The 22,365-nt window shown below is 39.7% G+C and overlaps 1 protein-coding gene and 1 long non-coding RNA gene across 2 annotated transcripts; both read right to left on the bottom strand.

Moving 5' to 3' along the window:
* Positions 1 to 3,005: 3,005 nt before the first annotated feature.
* On the bottom strand, positions 3,006 to 20,839 carry CA2 (carbonic anhydrase 2). Its single transcript, XM_017849877.1, has 7 exons — positions 20,348 to 20,839; positions 19,003 to 19,200; positions 10,802 to 10,920; positions 10,201 to 10,293; positions 8,803 to 8,865; positions 7,374 to 7,529; positions 3,006 to 3,818 (listed from the first exon to the last, which is right to left on the bottom strand). Exons 1-7 carry the CDS (start codon positions 20,379 to 20,381, stop codon positions 3,699 to 3,701), a joined length of 783 nt encoding a protein of 260 aa, XP_017705366.1. The 5' UTR covers positions 20,382 to 20,839; the 3' UTR covers positions 3,006 to 3,698.
* LOC108513911 (uncharacterized) lies at positions 20,379 to 21,060 on the bottom strand. Its single transcript, XR_001881053.1, has one exon. It is a non-coding gene; the product is annotated as an uncharacterized LOC108513911 (long non-coding RNA).
* Positions 21,061 to 22,365: the final 1,305 nt, after the last annotated feature.

The following is a 22,365-nucleotide window of genomic DNA, read 5'->3' as shown; positions in this document are numbered from 1 at the left end:
ACAGTGGGAGAAAACCTTCACAATCTATACATCTGACAAAGGACTAATATCCAGAATCTACAAAGAGCTCAAACAAATCAGCAAGAAAAAAATAAATAATCCCATCAAAAAGTGGGCTAAGGACATGAATAGACAATTCTCAAAAGAGGAATTACAAATGACTAGTAAGCATATGGAAAAATGCTCAACATCGCTAATTATCAGGGAATACAAATCAAAACCACAATGTAATACCACCTCACTCCTGCAAGAATGGCCATAATCAAAAGATAAAAAAATAATAGATGTTGGCATGGATGCAGTGGTGAGGGATAAAATACTGAATATTGGGTACAGTGTACACTGCTCAGGTGATAGATGCACCAAAATCTCAGAAATCATCACTAAAGAATTTATTCATGTAACCAAACACCACCTGTTCCCCAAAAATCTATTTAAATAAAAAATAAAAAATTTAAAAAATAAAAGTAATGATGCTACCTTTTGTTAAACATGGAAGCACTATAGATTACTTACAGTAGAGGTGGATGTCAGGGGCATATAGATTACTTATATTAGAGGCAGAGGTCGGGGCAGAGAGGAGATGGAGACAGGAGAGAAACACAAGTTGAACTTCTAGATTTTACCAAGTGGACTAAAGAAATCTCACTGAGTCTTTGGCAGCAGCATATTGCTAAGTGTAACGTGGGTCCTAATTTTGAAATATTTTCTGATGGCTCTTCTCCTATCGTAAAACCAATTTTTCTTTCTGTGCATTTTGTGTGCTATTATGACTCTGGGGAAGGCACCAGGTGAATGCTGCTTTCAGAAAGGAACAGGGTACAAGAGAATCTGCCGCCATACAGGGAAGGACAAACCAACCTTTTCTGACCCTGTGTGAAGACGGGGAGAGAAGAATTAAGCAAAGATGTCAGATACTAATGTCCTTCTTTGTCCTTATTCTTTAAGGGTCCAATCTGGGTGATAAGGAAAAGCAAGGAAACTGGCTCTTCATCAGAAGATACGTTGCCTCTGTGTGATTCTTTCTGTATGACAGAGGCTTCCCTTTTACTGTTTCTTTCTGGAAACAAGATTCACCTGGACCCTTCCCCAGGGTCATAAATGAAGAGCTTTAGACTTTGCAACTAGAGGCAATGGTGGGGATAAGCCTTCTGCTATTAGTACTTCCAAAAACCAGATGGAACAGACCAAACGTCAGCAGACACAGATGGAGCCAGGGCCAGCCTAGGCCACCCCACAACAGAGGCCAGCAAGGATCTAGGGGGCATTATACAGATCCTGGGCCCTCTCCTCTGTCACCCAGACACCATCTGTGTGGGCTGGTATGAGTGGAGAATAAAAACCCGAAAAAAGACTGCTGAAACCTGAACAAACTGAGATGTCCTTTACTGACAAGTTTTAATTGCCAGCCGCCCTGCCGACACTGAGTGGGGATTGGAGACGAGGGTGGTCCCAAGGAAGATGAGATGAGCTGTAGCAAATAAAGCACAACAATCCAGCCTGGGTAACATGGTGAGACCCTGGCTCTACTAAAAATACAAAAAAATAGCCAGGGGTAGTGGTGCACACCTGTGGTCCCAGCTACTGGGGAGGCTGAGGCAGGAGGATCACTTGAGCCCTGGAGGAAGAGGTTGCAGTGAGCTGAGATCGTACCATCATGCTATTGTAGTCCAGCCTGGGCCACAGAGTGAGATCCTATCTCAAAGAGAAAAAAAAAAGCAACAATCCTGGGTGTCACTTTCAATATATACCCAGGATCAGAGAGGTTGAGAAGAGCTGGGATTCAAAACAAATAATCAAACTCAGTACAATTCTTTAGGAAAACAGGTGAGAAAGTAAGTTGTTTTGGTTACTTGATCTACAAAGTTACCAAAACAATTCAGTGGGGAAAGGATAGTCTTTTCTACAAATGGTGCTAGGAAAGTTGGATCCTCAGGCCAAAAAACTGAACTTAAATCCTTACCTCATACCATATAAAAAAGTTAATTCAAATTGGCTCTTAGACCTATGATTTGGTAGAAAACATAGAATAAAATCTTTGTAAGCTTGAGTTAGGTAAAGATCTAAGGTGATTTTAGGAAATTTTCTATCTAAAGCAACGAGTTTTTATTCCCTGACGTGTAGAACCTGATATGTGTTCTATTTCGTTTTCCAGAATAACTCATTAGTCAAAGACTCCATGGTCAAGGCACAGAGCTAAATCCAGAAAGGTATAATAGTAAGAGATTTTTATTTCATTTATTCACTCTTTCCTGTCTGTAATAGTTGTATAATTCATCTTTTTTGTTTGTTTGTGTGTTTCTTTAGAGACAGGGTCTCACTCTGTCACCAAGACTGGAGTACAGCGGTGCAATCATAGCTTACTACAGACTTGAACGCCTGGGCTCATGTGATCCTTGTGCACGAGACTCCCAAGTAGTTAGGACTACAGGTATGCAACACCACGGTCGAATAATTTTTACGTTTTTTATAGAGACAAGGCCTCACTATGTTGCCTAGGCTGGTCTCAAACTGCCAGCCTAAAGCAATCATCCTGCCTCAGCCTCCCAAAGTACTGGGATTACCAGAGTAAGCCACCATGCTCAGCTTAATTTCTCTTTTTAAAATTCAAATTATTGTATCACTTCTGGGTATCAATTGAATTCCCTTTTTTAATAAAATGAACTTTTATTTATTTTATTCCCAAGGGGCTTATACTGATTCAGTGTGCAGACTCTTCCCCCTTCTCTACCTTGCTACTTTTAGTGTAATCATTTCTCTTGCAGAATTAATCTTCATAGGATTGTCATGAAGATCACATGAATGCTCAGAAAGCACTTAAAACGGTACTTGGCGTAATAAGTAAATGACCTCCAGAGTTTTCCTTTTATGGAGACTTCTTCAATTATCAGTAAGCCAATTATGATGGCTCATTATTAATAAGGAATTATGAATTGTAAAAGTAGACATTTGTTCCTCCATTACTGTATTACCCACTACTCAGTCCACAATAAAATAACCCAGAATAGAATTCTGAATTTTATTAGAGAATATATCTAAAATACAATATTTATTAAGTTATGATACATTGTCTGAATTGAAATATACTCTGTATCACAACTCTAATTATAACAATTTTTACAGATAATACTTCATTTACATCTCAGTAATTCAAAAGTCACTAAATTACAACGTAAATCATATTTAAGATAGCTTTACTAAATAATTTTTAAAGTTTTTCTTTAATATAACATCTTGGAATCATGAACATTTATTTTTTCTGGTTTACATTACATAGAATCATGACTATTCTACCTGATTTGCCTTAACTAGATCAATTTATCATGTGCTATGGATTTGCACTCAATCATTCTACTTTCCCATGTTTTAAAAGCAGCATTTTAGTGAACAATTGAGTGTTCATCACCATACATGCTGTGAACAAAGTCAAGGTACTTTATTCTTATTTCTTATCCTATATTCTGTGTTACAGAAAAACTACTACCATAAACAAAGCACCAACCAGCCACAGCAGTTGTGTCAACCATGACAATTGATCTAGTCTTCACATTTTATTAGTAAGCCTATCAAGTAAGAGATGAAGCGTCTCGAAAACCAGACACAAAGCAATCAGGGTCCAAATCACCAAGGCAGATCTGTGCTTAGCTAAAGGGAAACACCGGAAGATTCATTATTTGGATACAGGCTATGGGACCATCTTATTTGAAAGAAGCTTTGATTTGCCTGTTCTTGAGTGGCTGAGCCGGGCGCCAGTTGTCCACCATCAGTTCTTCAGGTTCACCCTCCCCATTGAAGTTAAGTTTACGGAATTTCAATATCTAAAAGACACAATAAAACATTGATAATTAACGTTTCACAGTAGTATTCAGTTATATGCTTGTGTTGTATCTTTAAATACATTCCCCTGCCAGGCACAGTGGCTCATGCCTGTAATCCCAGCACTTTGGAAGGCTGAGGCAGATGGATCACTTGAGGTCAGCAATTTGAGACCAGCCTGGCCAGCATGGCAAAACCCTGTCTCTACTAAAAAAAAAAAAAAAAAAAAAAAAAAAAAAAATTAGCCAGGCGTGGTGGCACACCTATAATCTCAGCTACTCGGGAGGCTAAAGCACGAGAATCATTTAAACCCTGGAGGCAGAGATTGCAATGAGCTGAGACTGCGCCACTGCACTCCAGCCTAGGCAACAGAGCGAGGCTCTGTCTCAAAAAGCAGAAACAAAAACAAACAAAAATTACATTCCCCAACATTCACAGTGCTGTGCATCAAAGGTCAAAATTCAATTTGATTCCTAATAAATACATAATCACATATAGATTATGTATGCATGCTTTAATATAACAAACCAATTTATACAAAATACACAAATTCATTGGGGCCATTTTTAAAGGAAATTTTCAGTGACCTTTTAATTTTAAAATTTAATCTCAAAAGTCTATAAACTCATACCTTTAGATGCAAAATAATAACAATTTTGGTTTCAAATTAAAGTTTGTTTTCTGCCCCAGGGAAGACAAACTATCACATCTGTACAATTAGGTCAAGTGGTCAGGACCTGTAAGCTCTATGGGCTGAGTGACGAGCTGGCATCTCCAAATACACCAAAGCCCAGACTGATTTGCCTTAACTAGCTCAATTTATCTCATGCTATGGAGTTGCACTCAACCTTTCTACTTCCCTGTTTTAAAAACAGCATTTTAGTGAACAATTGTGAATGCTAATCACCCTACATAGCCCTATTGGTATTTTGCCAATATATGCATTTAACATTAGAACCCCTTGTCACTGGCTGATTTTTATTCCCTTGTAAGCTTCTTTCAGTTTACTGGCCACCACTGAGATACAGGAAGCCATTAAACAGTCTCCCACTGCTTCAAGGTTCTTAAAAAGTGCTACTTTCCTCCCTCTAACCAAGACTTGATCCAAATGAAAAAGGGTGGTTTGGGCAGTAATACAGCAGCCCAGGAATCAACAGCCTTTAACCTGATTTCTTTTGTCCGGTAATAGTCTCTCAATCACTCCCATAAAGCCACCTTCCATGCACATAACATGTACAGCTATGGTTACTAAATGCTAGGGAGCATTCTAAGGATATATAGGGTTGACTCATTGCAACAGAATTCCAGCAATCTGAAAGAGAGTCTGTTCATAAAGTGTAATCAGGTCAAACTTTTGATCAAACCAATATAACCGATTTCTGTTCCTCACTGCACCAATTAAATTACACTCATCACATTAGTTAACTTGACTCATTATTTTAGCATCACAGAGACAGAGCCTGAATATAGAAAATAAAGGTAGCAGAATTAGCAGACCCGTTTATACTGCTTACCTAAAATCCACACCCCCCACCCCCATGCTTCCTCATTAACAGACATCTGCCTTCTCCCTGTAAGCCTCAGTAGGGTAATGAAGTTGTAGTGTAAGGAAAGATTATAATGCCACTCTGTTTTGTAGATGCAGTGTTTACGTTATAATTTAAAACATGGAATTTTTTTTCTTCTTTCACTGAGAGCAATCCAACTTTAAAGCAATAGTCTGACATTTAGAGCCATTATAGCAAATGGATTTATGGTGTATACACACCCACAGGCCGAAATGATCACATTCCCTGGTTAGGGACTAAGTAAGAAACGCAATTCTAGCCAGTGAGAAGTGAAAGGTTTGCTAGGGGCCTTCAGGGAAAAGCTTCTCTGCTCCTAGGGAGCCAATGGAAGAGGTATTCATTTCCTCCTCAAGAAGTGGTTGTATCCAGATGTGATGCTCAAAATGCTATTGCAACTACCTTGAGGATGAAGTCCTCACCTGAAGATGGGCAAGGCCAAGTCAAGGGAATCAGACAGAGGAGGACCTGGAGCCCTAGCTTCCTGAGCTGAGCATGAGCCTCCCTCCAGACTCCATGTTATAGGATAAGAAAAATAGCCCTATTGGTATTTTGCCAATATATGCAATTAACATTATTTGTTTAATACCACTTTCAACTTTAAAGAGCAAACTCAGGGCACAGGGATTAATGCAGTAGGTCCAACTGCCCTTATCTATATGTGTATTTTGGCCTATGGGTGTGTATATGCCGTAAATCTATTTGTTATAATGGCTCTAAATGTCAGACTATTGCTTTAAAGTTGGATTGCTCTCAGTGAAAGAAGAAAAAAAATTCCATGTTTTAAATTACAACGTAAACACTGCATCTACATAGCAAAGTGGCATTATAATCTTTCCTTACACTATAACTTCAAGAAGCTTGCTCAAATATCTTATTACTACAAGGTCAATCTTCAAGTGACATACTACAAGACAAGCATGCTACTTTTTAGGCCCATGTTGATATGCTACAAGTAATTTTCCAGTCAGATATATATTTCCTTTAAAGAAAGATGTGAAGCATCTTCAGCATTCATAAGTCCATATTCTAAAGGAGGACACAGGAATAGAATCCTTCCTCCCAGACCTGATTCTGTCCCAAGGTAGCTGAGGGGAAAACACTTCAGTTTTCCTGTTTCTCAGACTGTTGTTGATCAATGTGATTCAAGCCAGTGAAATGAGAAAGTTGGACAACATAATCTCTATTGCACATTGCAGCTCTAAACCTCTATTATTCAGCATTTTTGTAGGTTTAAATCACACTATCACTACTCACATAGTTACCATTTTCAAGATTGTTGGCTCCTAAAGCTCTCCTTAAATTATTCAGGATCCAACCTCTTGTGAATCCTAAGGAATGTTCACTTTCTACATTTCAACTGTGTGCTAAGAGACAAGTCTAGGAAAAATTCATTTGTATCCACTTTTGTGGCCACTCATCAGTGACTTAGAAGCTGCATTAATCACTTGAACATCACACAATACATTGTATTGGAAATGTAAGAATACCTGCTCTAAGCCTCTAAAGCAACCTGGAGTAAGTTTTAACAGATACGTGTTCTCCAAGGGATGACTCTCACCTGTCAGGATTCAGAAATGCATTCTGATATAAATAAAACTGCAGAAAGCTCTTATGTGAGTGAGTAGTAAGCTGGGAATTCACTGATATCTATGTAACCTTGAATATGAACTCTCACTTTTCTCAGCCTCAGTTTCCTCAAAACTGGCAAAAAAAAAAAAAAGCATTTATTAGGTGACAGACACCTTTCTCATTGAATCTTTACAATGACTATTCAATTTTACAGGCTAAACAAACTGTGTAAGTTTATAGCTAATAACAACAAAGATTTACTGAATGCTGTTTATTTGCTGAGCACCGTCAAAGGCACTATTTCCATAGCAAGAAGTAGCAGAAGGATTAAATCTCAGGTCTCTCTCACTCTGGAGGCCAAGGTCTTCTGCCTTGACTAAATGCTCCACCTGTAAACAGACCTGTCATTAGAAAACCAACCTGCTCGCTGCTGACGCTGATGGGTTCCTTGAGCACAATCCAAGTCACACATTCCTGAAGAGGAGGGGTGGTCAGTGAGCCTGGGTAGGTCCAATAATCCAAGGATTCAGGAAGGAGACCACGAGGATCGAAGTTAGTGAAGTCAGCACTCTTGCCCTAGAACAAAGCAAATATGCAGGTTCAAACCGTCACATTGACAGAGTAGGAGGAAGGTGGGAAAGCAGGAGACACAAATAGGTTTACTCCTCTCTGATGGTCAAAAACACTTTTTAAAAGAGAGGTCCCATATTCACTGGCAAACAAAATAAAAAGAAATTAGCAGAAGACATTCAACTTGAAAATATGTGGCAGGTCTTAGCAAAACAAAACAAAACAAAACAAAAAACTATTTTCACATGTCCATTTTTCATCTTGGCCTTTTATCTAAAATGATCCCTTACATTCTCCATTAAGTCATTAACTGATCACACCCAGTATTTAAAGTGAGACTGCTGCCACTAAAATAAGGTGACTTCAGATTGCAATAACAGAAACAGGGTATCCCTGACGAGGAGGTGATTTTCTCGCTCTAGGTCAGAATCAAATAACTACATTCTGTTTTGGACACTACACTTTTCAAGCAAACAGGAATGATTTACTGGAAGAGTGACAAGGTGGTGGCAAAGAGAGAAAATGATGTCATATGAGAATAGTTAAAGGGAACTAAAGATAATTAGCCTGAGGTAGGTGAAAAAACAGAGTCGAGAGAGAGTAGGGTTATGTGGAAGAGAGATCAGGTTTATTCTATGAATTCAAGGGGCTCAAGCCAGGGGTGTAGAGTGAGCATTTCAGAGGATAGATGCTGTTTCAATGTGAGGATCAGCTTTATAAAGCCAGGGCTGCCCCTGGTGATAAGTTCCCCATTACGGGAAGTGACTGTAGTGTTTAAACAGATGCTCAACGACCTCAATACAACTATGCTGTAGAGAGGATTTAAATGCAGGATGAATGAATGCAAAGAGGTTATAGAATAGAAATCTCCATGAAACAGGGCCTTGTTTATCTTGTTCACCATTGTGTCTACTTGTTTGCAAAGCGACTGGCACATAGTACATACTCAACAAATATCTGCTGTGTGAATGAGTGAATAATTTGACTAGAGGACCTTTGAACCGCCTTGCAGTCATAAGATTCTCTGACTCTTACATATGGATGTTCAAATGATGGGGGAGCAAGATTAAATAAACACAAGTCTTAGAATTATGCTAGCATTAGGATCAACTTTGTTGAAAGAAACATTAAATATTTAAGGAATATTCTACCTTTATTAACTGCTCATCCAAATACCACACGTCATTGAGACTGTGCAATTTGATCAAAAGAAATTTCTAAAACCAATGGAGTATTGAAAATCAGTACCCTAAGAAGGTGGCAGAAAATTCAAATTTACCTTTGTTTTAATGGAGTCCAGCACATCAACAACTTTCTGAAGGCCCGGTTTAGCACTGCCAACCTAAAGAAAAACATAAAGGGCAAGATACTATCACCCAGTTGGTACTGTACCAGTTTTTATTTTTATTTGGGTAGCTCTATTAGAAAACATCCAAATAGCCCAAATCCTCCACTTTATACATGATACCCATCAGTACTGGCTTGATGACACTGACACCATAGACTTGCCTACTTTCACCGAATCTTCAGCCTGCCTCGGCTTCCACTCAGATAGTACTCCTGAAACCACTGGCTCAATTGTCCCCAGTGACCTCTAACTTTCAGAATACTCTTCAAGGACTTGCCTTGATTTCCTTGTAGGACTTTACACCATGGTCATCTCTTCTTTTTAAAAATTATCTTCTTCTTTGGCTTTCCCTATGCCTTACAACATCCCAAATCTCTCTTAACTCTTGCCTTGTGTTTTAGAGTCAGAGTCTTACTCTGTCACCCAGCCTGTAGTGCAGTGGCATGATGATAGCTCACTGTAACCTCAAACCCCTAGGCTCAAGTGATTTTCCTGCCCTGGCCTCCCGAGTAGCTGGGACTGCAGGTATACACTACCATGCCCAGCTAATTTTGTGTTGTGTTTGTTTGTTTGTTTTATGCCCAGTTAATTTTTTAAAAATTTTATAGAGATGGAATGGCGCTATGTTGCCCAGGCTGGTCTTGAGCTCCCAGCCTCAAACTATCCTCCTGCCTTGATGTCCCAAGGTGCTGGGATTACAGGTGTAAGCCACCACGCCTGACCCCTTTTAAGTTGTTTAATTTGCATCCGTCCCCTTGTAAAGGCCTTACATTTTGCAGTTTCTCAGGATTGCTCCCTGCGCAGCTTTCTCATCTCCCTCTTCGTGCTGCACTTGGATGATTTCATAGACACCTGTAGCTTTCACCTCAACATATGAATCAGAGCTCATAAATCTCCAGTCCAGACCTTTCTCCATTCCCCTTAACCACTGTTTAGAGGGCAGCTCAACCAGTTATGTCCCACTGTTGCCTGAAATTCACTGTCCTTCCCCTCTTCAGAACCTGATCTTACTTTATCATGATATAGTACTGTTTAGCCTCAGGTTAAATGAAAAGAAAACAAACACCTAGCAGTCACCCAAGTTGATCTCTTTATGTTCTTCACATTTACATCCAAACAGTACCGGATAAACACCTCTCCTATTGTCTTTCTGTCCTCCATCTCCACTGCAACTAGCAGATATGAAAGGAGGAGATAAACTTGAAAACATTTCAGGGACAAAGGCATTTCCTAAGCTCTTTGTAGAATGTCCTGTATGTGACAAATGTTCTGTCTGGTCATTCTTTATTAAAAATAGGAAAAAAAGAAACAATTGGGCCATCAACTAACCTTCAAAAAAATACCTAGAACGGCCAGTCCATCGGGTTGCTGCACAGCTTTCCCAAAATCCCCATATTTTGTGTTCCAGTGAACCAAGTGAAGCTAAGGCGAAGAGACAAAGCCACAGTGAGTGGTTTACACAATCAAAGCTGACAGATTTTGTCCAATGGTCTTTTTCTCACAGTAAAGGTTACTCAGGAAATTGAAAATACGGATAATTTTAAATCAAAACTTTCCTTTCATTTTAATTCTAATTATCCACAGAGTACTTGGTATAATAGCAAGTGTTTTCATCAATAACTCTAAGACAAAGAAATGTACAGTTTTGACAGAAGGCACACATTTGATATCCAAATTTATGTTAAAACAGGATCCTTTAATTTGAGTCTGTTTACTTTTTGCAAATGGTGGAGTTGGAGACAGTAGAGAAAGTTCTGCAGCATTAAGTATGATGTCACAATTAAAGGTTATAAACAGCAAATATGAAGGTCTTTTGTAAAAGAAGTGGTTCACTGGGTGTGAGTTGAATTTACAAATTAAGCTTTTGAAATTAATGCTATCAACTTATAAACATTTTTCCCTGGAAAGAAAAAAAAAAAGTATATCTTACCTCTGCAGTATATTTCTTTTTATCCACACTATGCTCAGAACCTTGCCCATCACGTGAACCCCAGTGAAAGTGAAACTGAATCAGTCTGTAAGTGCCATCCAGGGGTCCTCCCTTGAGCACTATAATTAAAAACATATATACATATAACATATATGTATGTATCTGCATACACATACATACATATGTATACACACATACACTCATACACACACACGCACATGAAACACACGTCTAAATATTACCATCTTTAGTTCTGTTTTACAGTACTAAATGTTTGCTTTTCATCACATTTCACTCTGAAAATTCAATCCAGAGTCAAGTTTAGTCTACGGTGCTGAACAAAATCACTTCGTCTGTTTTTATTCCTCATGTGTTGTCTGGAGAAAGGATGCTTTTCACATCTTTCTTTCTGAGCATACTGATTCCTTTTTCTGGATTTGTTTTAGAGTCATAGATTCAGGTCCAGAGAGAGAAAATTTTAAGTGAAACTAATAATTCCTCTGTGAATAATTTAGGAAGTGCCCATGCAGCTACTGGCCAAATAATTGGTCTGCTACATACACTTGCAAACGTGGGACTGTCTGTTCTACCAAGGCCCGATGGCTGCCATACAGCCTGCTTTGCTAAACTCTGATACCAGTTCTTACACACCCGAATTTGTGAAATAAGTATTCCATTGATCTTAACATTGCAAAATCCAATTATCCTTATATAGGCTTCCCAAATTCTTTAGAATTTGGACTGTCACTGCTGCTGGCTAGCTTTGTCCCCTTAATTTTTTATTATTTATTTATTTATTTTTAAATTATTATTATTATTATGGTGGCTCACACCTGTAATCCCAGAACTTTGGGAGGCCGAGGTGGGCTGATCACGAGGTCAGGAGATCGAGACCATCCTGGCTATTATTATTTTTTTAACAAAATCTTGCTCTGTTGCCCAGGCTGGAGTGCAGTGGTGCGATCTCAGCTCACTGCAACCTCCGCCTCAAGCAGAATTCAAGTGATTCTCGTGCCTCAGCCTCCCGAGTAGCTGGGATTACAGGCGTGCACTACCATGTCCAGCTAATTTTTATATTTTTAGTAGAGGCAGAGTCTTGCCTTGTTGCCCAGGCTGGTCTGGAACTCCTGAGCTTGAGTGATCCATCCACTTTGGCCTCCTAAAGTGCCAGGATTACAGGCATGAACCACCGTGCCCAGCCAAAAATTTTTATTAAACCTCTTTGGCCTTAATTTACTCATCTGTAAAGTGGATACACTAAATCATTTACTATTTTACTAATAATTTATGGATCGTCTTCTATATGCAGTGTAATGTGCTCTATTATCTCTAAGAACTTAAAATTCTAACTTGATAACTATTCCATGATTCTACTATTTTGGCATTAACATAACCTCACTAAGCAAAATCAGTACTAAAACTCACATACTTGGGCTACAAACTATCTGTACATAATTAACAAGTTGCGTCTTGACAGAGGATTAAAATAGTGTGAAATCACTCTTTCTCCCATGCACCAAGAAACTCTGTACCCAACTTTATATGTATTAATGGGATTTAACCATTATATTCAAAAGCTTTTAAAAGTAGTTTAGTTCTACAATTTAAATTTTATTTTTCTAGTAGTGGGAATTAAACATCCGTTGCTATAAGTGTATTTTATTAGCTTTACTTTATAATTCCATAAAATAATGAGTCCAAATTTACTTTGGCATTGCAGAACAAAGGGATAACTTCTGTATAACAAGATTTGTTCATGAGCTTCACCTAAATATGCTTACATGGCAGCAACACCCATTCATCTATTCAAAGTGAAACACTGCTTTGAAGATATTTAAGCAGTGAGGTCTTTCTGTGGTTCCTGATACAACCTCTGGCTGCCAGATCTGTTTTACAGTAGGCCAGGATAAAAAAGTAAGAATGGAAACAGAAAGAATTATAAATGGTGTTATGTTTCAGATCTGCTAAGAAATATGAATTTGGATGTATTCTGACAAAGTCACATCTCTTGGAACACAAAAACAACTTATTATGACAATATGATTCCTGATAATTCTATAAGGAAATATTAGCCTCTAATTCTAGACTTTTTTTTAAGAGAATGAAAGAATTCCTTTTTTTTGTAATAATATACCCTTAAAAATTAAATATATGTTCATGAAATAAATTAATACTGAAAAAAATCCTTTATAATAACTCTTTAAAGCTAGCAACCAACTGGCTGATAATAAGAAGCAAATGTCATTTGTCACATCATTAATTCTACCAAGTGGTAAAACTAACTAAATAAAACCATACTAAGTATCTGAGATAANCTCCAGCCTGGTGACAGAGCTAGATTCTGTCTCAAAAAAAAAAAAAAAGAAAAAGTACTCTGGGCTCAATGATTAAACACATTCAGTGCTAATCTACTCTCACCAGGTACCTGTTTTAGCCCCTGTTAAAATAAAACTCTTTGCTATGAAGATTAGAAACCCACTGTAACTAGAAAAAGTTATTAAATCTTTAACGTTTACTTGCTACAGAAGGCAGCAATTCTGGCAAACTCTTAGCATGGAGTTTAGTCAATGAAGTCCCTCAAAAACATTGTTATAATAAATTGTCATAAACTCAAACTTTTTATTTGAGAAAAATAAAAGATAATATTTTGGTTTAAGTTAGGGACTTTATGGTATATTCTGGATCTACTTATTTATTTAAATGACTACATGCCATTTTCTAAACTGTTACAGTTTAAAATGAAATCTATTTTCTAATATAAAAATAATTTTTAAAAATAGCAGAAATTGCTAACTGTATATTTTTTCTCTGTAAAATCCAGCCATGGCAGTGGCGCTTTAAAGAGTCAATGGTTTATTGTGCCCCAGAAATGTGTTTTGTGAGGGATGGAGAATAAATACAGTTTTCTACTCTAACGTTTTTTCAAGACCTCCCAAATTTAATTTAAATTCAAATCTCAACATCAAGAGCTCCAACCAATTTTAATTTTCATGATCTGTCATCAATTATATATACTCTGTATATAACACAAAACAAGCACCAAGTGTAATGTTATAGAATAATCTGTCTTCCTATACATATTATTTGAGGAAATTATATAAATTACTTTTGAGAAAATAAGAGATCTAGCAATATTGAAATGAATCACATTGCTTATACAAATTAAAAGCTGAACATTAATATTTTTAAATTTTTTCTCCCTAATCACTTAAACTAAATTAAGATGCACTGGAGTAACAGACTAAAGACCTTAATGAATGTCAACAGTTTCTTTTAAGTCCAAAATATAAATAAACTAGTCCCAATAATCTTTAGTTTAAAAATAAAATTTAAATGATTTCCTACTAATGAAGCAAATGACTAATTCTACAGAAAACATGTCATTTTGGGGACTATCTTTTCTATAAATAACCTGAAAATGTTAAAATCATGCATTACTGTTTTGCCTGTTGGCAGCAGCCAATAATCCTAGGGCTACATGCCAATATAGACAAATCTGGGGATAAAAAACATACACGTGTTCCATTTGTTTTAAAGCAATAAGATGTGTAGCTGTCACTTTCACTAGAGTAAACACAGTCGAAATTCAACAGAAGTTGTGGTTTAAGCTATGTGGCAATTATATAGGAGTAAGAAAGAAGCTGTTTTGATCTGAATATAGTAACTACAGTGTTTAGAATATGTTGGATCATTTTCTAGGTATTTCGGGTTTTGCTGACACCATGACTGTGTACATGACAAGCCCTTTCGTTTGTTGCTATGCTTTCTTTTAACTTAGGACTGCTGTGGAAGAAAACTTTTAGAGCTTCAAAAGCAAGTCTCTGAAAGTCAAGCAGGATCCATGTATGAAGATCCATTATGTCATACAGACAATAGGTCACTTAGAAAGAGCACAGGTAAACTCATCCAGCTTCCTTTACTCTTTTCTTGAAATAACAAACAGATTTTAAAAATTCCAATTTCTAAGAAACAGAAATGATGTAAGACTTGGATAAGAGTTGGCCCAATAATTCTGGCATTGGCTTTCAAAATTTGTCCCTAACTTTGCAATAAAGCAGGAGAGTATTAAACTCCTTAATAAAAGTTAATAAGTTAGCAGGAGTTAATAATTTGACTACTATTCTTTTCTCCTAGATAAGGCCATTAATAAAACATCTCAAGCAGGGTGAGTTATTATTTAATAAGTTTTTTAAAAAACCGAAAGGGATTAGCAATTTTTCATTAACTTAAGGTGAATTTAAGGTGGCTTATTTTCAAAGGAATTTAGAAGATTGATGAGAGCTCTAACGCAAGCTTCTAGTTAAATCCTATTAACTCCACATTTTAAAAAATTCTCTCAAGCTTAAATCAGCAGTAAAGTCAACCCACTCAGTTCCTGATACCCAAGTACTTAAGTTTGGATATAAGAGAACATTTAAAGCATATTGGAAAACCTCAATTTATGAGAAGTTCTAGAAGGCTGAAATCTCATTAAGACAAAGAAGACAGGTAAATGAACTACATTGAAATGCAGGAAATAAGAGGTATAGGAAATCTAACAATGTTACCACCACAAAAATAATTCCTAACACAAAATATGTTAAACTGTTGATTTTTTAAAACTAAATGAGTAAAATAAAAACTTTTGACTTAACTGCACAGAAAAAAATGCCAGTTTTAAAAAACGTGGTATGTACAAACTAAATGTCAAATATGGTTATCCTTCAAATATTTTATTCTAATTCTATTTTAAGTGATTGCTATTTAGTCCCTCCAGCAAACTAGCAAGGAGATGACTTAGCAAGTTATTTAAACTCTTCGGCTTCAGTTTCTTCATGTTTATTTTAGGTGAGTTTAACTAGAGTATCTCTACTCTTTGTTTTGGCTTTGAGAGACTAGGATTGTTTTATTAAAAAAAAAAAGTTTAAAGGGAGTTTTTCCACATGTTTTTTCTTTGTGTGTGGTTTTGTTTGTTTGTTTGTTTTGAGATGGAGTCTCATGCTGTCACCAGGATAGAGTGCAGTGGTGTGGTCTGGGCTCACTGCAACCTCCGCCTCCCAGGATCCAAATTCTCCTGCCTCAGCCTCCTGAGTAGCTGCGGTTACAGACGCATGCCACAGCACCCAGTTCATTTTTTCGTATATTTAGTAGAGACGGGGTTTCACCCTGTTGGCCAGGCTGGTCTTGAATTCCTGACCTCAAGTGATCTGCCTGCCTCAGCCTTCCAAAGTGCTGGGACTACAGGTGTGAGCCACCATGCCTGGCCCCCACATGGTATAATTTTTAAAAATTTATTCTGTAGATGTCTTTTCCCTTAATATTGACATTTTAATATATTCTGCATCCTAGTTTAACCAAAGTAACTGAAAATGTGGAAAAGAGAGGCAAAATTACAAAGGAATCTTTCATATGCAAATGAGGGCAAGTCCTTCCTGACCTTGCTTTTAGTATGCCTTCTTGCCTTTCTGGAGCACATGCTGTGCTCTCTTAAGTCCCCTGGTATTTCCTATCTCCCTTTGCCTGGACTCTTGTCCAAGACATCAAAATCCTTCAAGCCTCCACATAAGCCTTATTTACTCTGGAAAGTCTTTCCTGTCTTACACAGTTAGACTGTTAAGCCTCCTTCACGTTTCCATAGTTCCTCGGAATACTTCCTTTCTGCACTTATCAAAGTGGCAGTCAGGGTCTACTATTTCTATGTCTTTCTACTTTAGATATTTCCAGCATGGGCTCCGGGAAACAGGAGAGGGACCAGGCCTCCACCCTGCTTTCATGATGCTTAGCTTCCCATGCATTTAAGTGGTGTTAGTAATGATTTTTTTTTTTTTTTTTGTAGAAGAACTAGGTGGATAATACATGTGTCTCTAAAGACATGGGTGGGAGCTCCTACCTAAACGCCATGGTTTTCATCTGTTTCACAATCTAAACATGGCCAACTTCTTTAAAAATATATGCATTGCTCTCCACAAGAAATAGCTGCTAAAAATGTAGCGAGATCTAATTAGTTACTGCTTATGGAGAAATCCGTCAAAGTTTAACAGATTCATGGTAAAATATATAACTATACAATAACTTCATACATAAAATAAGTACATATTCAGTATGATAAACAGAATGCTTCGGAAAATATAAAATAAATTTTTAAAATACCATCCAATGATGGGAACTAATCTTAAAGCTGTTAAAGAAAAAGTTTATTCAGAAATCTTATCTCAGGTGCAACATATACAGCAATTGTCTAACAGAGGTGGTCGAAGGGTTCAAATTGTGACAACAACAGAGGCCATTTATTGAGGAACTTCTATGCGCCAGGCACTAGGCTAGGTGCTTTACATATACTGTCCCATTTCATCCTTCCACTGTGGCAGACACTATTGTTACTCCAACTTTACAGTTAAAAACAACTAAAACCTAGACAGTATTACTCCCAAAGTCTCTGAGCTAGTTGTCAGCAGAGCTAGAACGCAACTCCAGGTCTCTCTGACCCCAGTCTATGCTGATAACCACCAGACCATATGTTCAAATCCACTTTCCAATAATATGTATTACTAGAATAATTTATTTCACTATCCATTTTCTAAGGACTGTGAGGAACCTCATCTGCTTTCATTTGTTGGAGATTTGTTTCTTCAGTGTTCCAAAAAAGACTCAAAAGTATCCAATTTCTATGTAGCATCCAATGAGATACAAAATTTGGTAGACATTACATCCATTGAAAACAATGACATCATTGTGGCTCTTTCAAAAAGTACAGCTACAGACTAAAGTAGCTCACTTCTTTTAGTTTGTAAATGACTAGACATGAAATGTTATAGTATCCTTTCTGTATGTGTAATACCTTGAGACCTTTGGCCTTGTCATGTTTTAAATATACAGTATTCTTTACAAGAAAAAAATTGTTTAATTTAATTATATAACACTGTTCCTTTGGAGTGAGAGGAATGCTTGGGAAAGCAATGTAGCAGAATCACTGAACTGTCTTCAATGTACAACCTTTACTTGATTCTAATAAATCATCATACTGTGTCAGAATGTGTGAGTATGATTGTGAGTGTGTGTGTGCATGTATGTATGTGTGTACTGGGGAGGGGTGCACACAGGCAGGCACAGGTAGGTTGAAAACATTTCTCAGATGATCTCCACATTATCCCCCATCTAATTGTCTTCCAGATTCACCATTTCAGAAAGCCAGGTGTTTACAAATTTTTTGAAAGTTGAAAGGAGGGAAGAATTCTTTTTTCAAAACCAAGCTGACTATATAGGATAGCTTCTGACAAAGAATAGTCAACCCAAATGGTTATAATTACATGTTATACAATATATTAGTACCATAGGTCACTACTCCAAAACTTTCTCATTTTGCTCCACCACTGCCCTCACTCCCATCACCAAACAAAATGTGTTTGCAGCACCATTTCATTCAATGACCTTCAGAGGAAAGCACTCAGGAAAATAGGGCACTGGCAATTAAAGTAACTGCTGAGCAAAGAAGGCAGCTACTATGTCTGAATGGGATTGTTCTCTTGTTTCAAAAGAGAGAGAGATTAAAAAAAAAAAGCACCACTTTTTTTTTTCTACAGTGAGCGTCCTGTAAACAGTTCTATTACAAATAAACATGGTAATTGGTTTTGTCAGTAATGGGCCAGGTATGTCCACCAACTCTACAACATCTTCGTTTGTGGAATGAATTTCTGAGTAGATATCAAAATATGCTGCCATCTTTATCACACTAGCCCAGTCTTAAGAAATACCCATAACATTTTCCAAGAAATTCAGCATTTTACATTGGCATGTTTTTTGTTACTCTTCTCACTGCTACCTTGAAGATAAGGCTCACTAAGTTATACTTTTTAATGGATATGCATCAGCTCTGGAAGACAAATATTTTACAATCTTAAAAGTTCAATTAGTGTAAATCTCATCATGATTGATCTTTATTGCTGGGGGACTTTGCGCCTTTTGTGACTTTTCACAGGCATATCGCAGTTATTCAATGCCCTACACAGAAGTCAGGGATTTCACAGAGGAGCCTCGGGACACTTCAAACTAATTAGCCTACTTCTCAGAATCTGAGACCTAATGAAAATGATCAGGGTAGCATCCTTGAGTCCTGAGACAAACTGTGCTATTAAGAGGGTTCCTACTGCTGTTCCTGGCTCCTTCCATTAAGCTCGGAAAACAGCTACTGTCTAAAATACACAAGTTATTTTCTAAACACTGACCTGCTTTGTCCTGGGAGTCATCGAACTCCACGTTGAAAGAATGACCATTGTTGAGGATCCTCAGAGAAGTTGCTTGATCATAGGAAACAGACAGGGGCTTCAGGGAAGGGTCATACTTGGCTGTATGAGTGTCGATGTCAACAGGGGACTGGCGCTCTCCCTTGGCATTGGGGAAGTCCTTATGCCAGTGCTCAGGTCCTGGGGGAAAGAAGACGTGTGAATCCCCCATTGTAGGGAAAGGTACACCCAGACCCCTAGAGAAGAACAATCATTCCGGAGCCTATCTGCTCAGTTCCAATTTTAGAAGCACCACTTAACAGTGGGGTAAATTTTGGCAAAACACGTAATCTGTGCCTCAGTTTCCCCGTTTGTAATATGGAATAATTAGAAATTTACCTCATAGATGTCGCTGTAAGAATTAGAATCGATATACGTAAAGCTCTTAGATCACTGAGTGCTGTATAAATATTAGCTATCTCAAAGTCATTTTACTGTAATTCAGCAAGTGAAGTTGGGCAGACACTAATGTCAGGGCTTGTGGTTGGGATTTTGGGATATGCAAGCTCACTGAAGACATTCAAGGAGATCCGGATCCTTTCCTCACTGCCCAGGCCCCGGGTCCACCCCTCCTTTAACCGTCAGGGTTCCCACTACCTAGGAAGCCCCACACTCTCCAAAGATGCGCTAGGTGCACCGAGGCAGGCTTCTCTGCTCCGCTGGCTCCGAAGAACCAGGTCTGAGGCCAAGATAAAACCTGATTCCTGGTGTCCGACCCCCTAACATTAGAAGTCGAGAGACGAAGGGAAAACTCGGAAATCAGCGCCATGGATTCAAACCAGCACTGGAAAATGCCCCGGGACAGTTCGTGCTGAGCGCCTTAGCCACAGGTAGTGCTGAAACTGCAGGGGTGTTTGCGGGGGTGGACTGAGGTGAGGGGAAGGGGGAAGGGGAGTCTCTTAATTTCTCTGCGATCAACAACTAGAATTTTCCGTTACAACCCTTCCCCGCCTCCACCTAGGTCGGGTTAAAATGATCCCCAGGTCGGGACCCTGGAGGGACTGTCCTCGGGTCCCCCGGCCAGGGCTGTGCCTCTCCTCCCTCGGGCCCTGCGCGCCTCGGGCGGACGCGGTGATTCCTCGACAGTGGCCTCGCAGCTGGGGCAAGGGGGGCATCCCTGGCGCCGGGGAGCCGCGAGCGGAGTGAGCTCCTGGGGCGCACCTGAGCATCCAGCGCTCCCGGTGGCAGCGGTAAACAGCATGTGCGGGTGCTGTGGGCCCCGGGCCGGCATCCAGGCTCGGGGATCCGGGATCGCGGGGCCGCCGCGCCGGCCACCGCCGGCACTCACCGTTGTGCTTGCCGTATCCCCAGTGATGGGACATGATCGCGCCGGCGGTCGGGGCTGGACAGGAATCGGCACAGGTCTAGCAGCAGCGGCTCAGGCGCCTGCACTGTTTGTCCGCGGGTCGTGCCGGCACCGGCTTTTATAGGCTCCCGCCAACTTCGTGCTCGGGAGCGGCCCGGGGGAGGGGGCCTGGGTGGACCTAGGCGACAAGGGGAGGAGGTGACGGGCGGAGGTGATCTCCCCGGGCTCGGGGCGGGCCGGGTGGGCTAGGCTCCGGGGGCGGGGAAAACGCCCTCTCGGCGGGCGCTCAGCGGGGCTCCGGGGCTCCTCTCCCGCCGCCCGGCTCCCCTCGGCCCGCGTCCGGGCCCTGGTGTCCTGGGCTGGCAGCGAAGCTCGGATCTCTGGGCTCGCGGCGGCTGCGGTGGCTCCTGGGCTCCTCCGTCCGACCCGGGCCGCAGAGCGTCTACGCGCACCCCATCCCCCTCCAGGGCGCGGAGTCTGGCGGCGGCAGGGACTGCTCGAGACCCGGACCCCCGGCACCTTTCATCCCCTGTGCCCATTGTGATCTGTCTCCTGGCCCTGGAGCCCTCCCACCCCACCCGCGCCGGGGTCTCCAGCGCGAAGGGCTCCGTTTCTGGTGTCCCCGGCCTGGGGCTGGCAAGCTGGGTTAGGAGCTATGACCTTGGGGCAAATAGGGATACGATCCTAGAGGCTCAGGGGAGCGCGCAGCACTGAGCGCTGAGAGCCACGCGCCCTCTGCTGCACCACCGTGGAATAAAACGAGACAGCGGCGCCAGTCCCCTGCCCGCAGCCCACGCTCGGGCGAGCCTGGAGGATTGCATTTCCTCGTAGGCTGGCAGAGCCTCAGATGAAGTGTTCATCTTCTCCTTCTACTTTCCTTCTCTTTAAAAAATTAACGTGGGTGAGGAGACGTCCTAAGTTGAGTACATATTGAGTTGAAATAAACAAAACTCCCAATAAATCACTTTTCTCAGAAGAATCTAGTATGAGAAAGATAATTTCTTCCAAAGATATGAGAAGTTCCCCGGCTGGCCAAGAAAACTTGGCATCTGGCATACCTAGGAATCATTGAAAATAGTTTAATAGCAAGGACATTTTGAGGCCAGCCAGCATTATGACTTTCGTGGGTCCTATGGCGTTTCGCCTTGGGGGGTTCCTTTTTCGTAAACACGCATTTATACCTACACTGACATAAAGATAGATATCTTAATATTATATATTTAAACATTTTTCTTGACCAAAACCTATTTTTTTCTTTTTTGTTCTTATTTTAAAAGGAAACATTTTCCTGAGCATCTGAAAGTATTGTGGACCTGAGGCAGTGTGCTTACAGGGTCTAATGGGTAAGTGAGGCTGTTTTGAGATATAGACAGAATTCATTTCCTACAAGGGACTTTGCCACAAAAGAAATCCGGGGGTTTGTGAGAAGAAGTTCGGTTCTGTGGTCTCTTCAATCTCTGAGGGCAATAGTATTAGAGTTACAGCTGGGGAAGCAGGACGCAGTTTAATGTGATTGTGTCAGCCTTGGCATCACATTACTTACATTTGAAAATATATAGATAAATAAAAGGATAAGTTATTAGTGTACATTTTTGCAATATTTATCTCAAAATCACTCTTTACTATTTATTTCAGTCAATTTCACCCAAACAAATATGATTCATATTTAGACTTACTTGTTCTTGTTCTAAGATTCTAGAAAATTGTGTGCTTCTGCTTATGTGGCTTTTGGGTTGATGTCACAGGGAATTCTTAGGCACGAAAGCAGCAATGCACTTTTTAAATTTTTAGCACCATTACAAAATGGAGTTTATTTGTGCCTCTGTAGGTGCATGGTATCTGTTGGGGCGCAGTGAGGTAATTTTGATTCTTTACATAATTTTTAAATATTAACTTTGTTGCTGTGAGACTCTTCACTTGGCCCTGGGGACATGGCGTTGATAGGTGCCAAGAATTGAGTACAAAGTTTATGAATGTAGAGTGGGTTCCCGGGATTCTGT

The sequence above is a fragment of the Rhinopithecus bieti genome, unplaced genomic scaffold (genome assembly GCF_001698545.2).
Source record: "Rhinopithecus bieti isolate Rb0 unplaced genomic scaffold, ASM169854v2 scaffold_32835, whole genome shotgun sequence".
Taxonomy (NCBI): Eukaryota; Metazoa; Chordata; class Mammalia; order Primates; family Cercopithecidae; genus Rhinopithecus; species Rhinopithecus bieti.
This window is presented reverse-complemented; position numbering and strand designations above follow the sequence as displayed.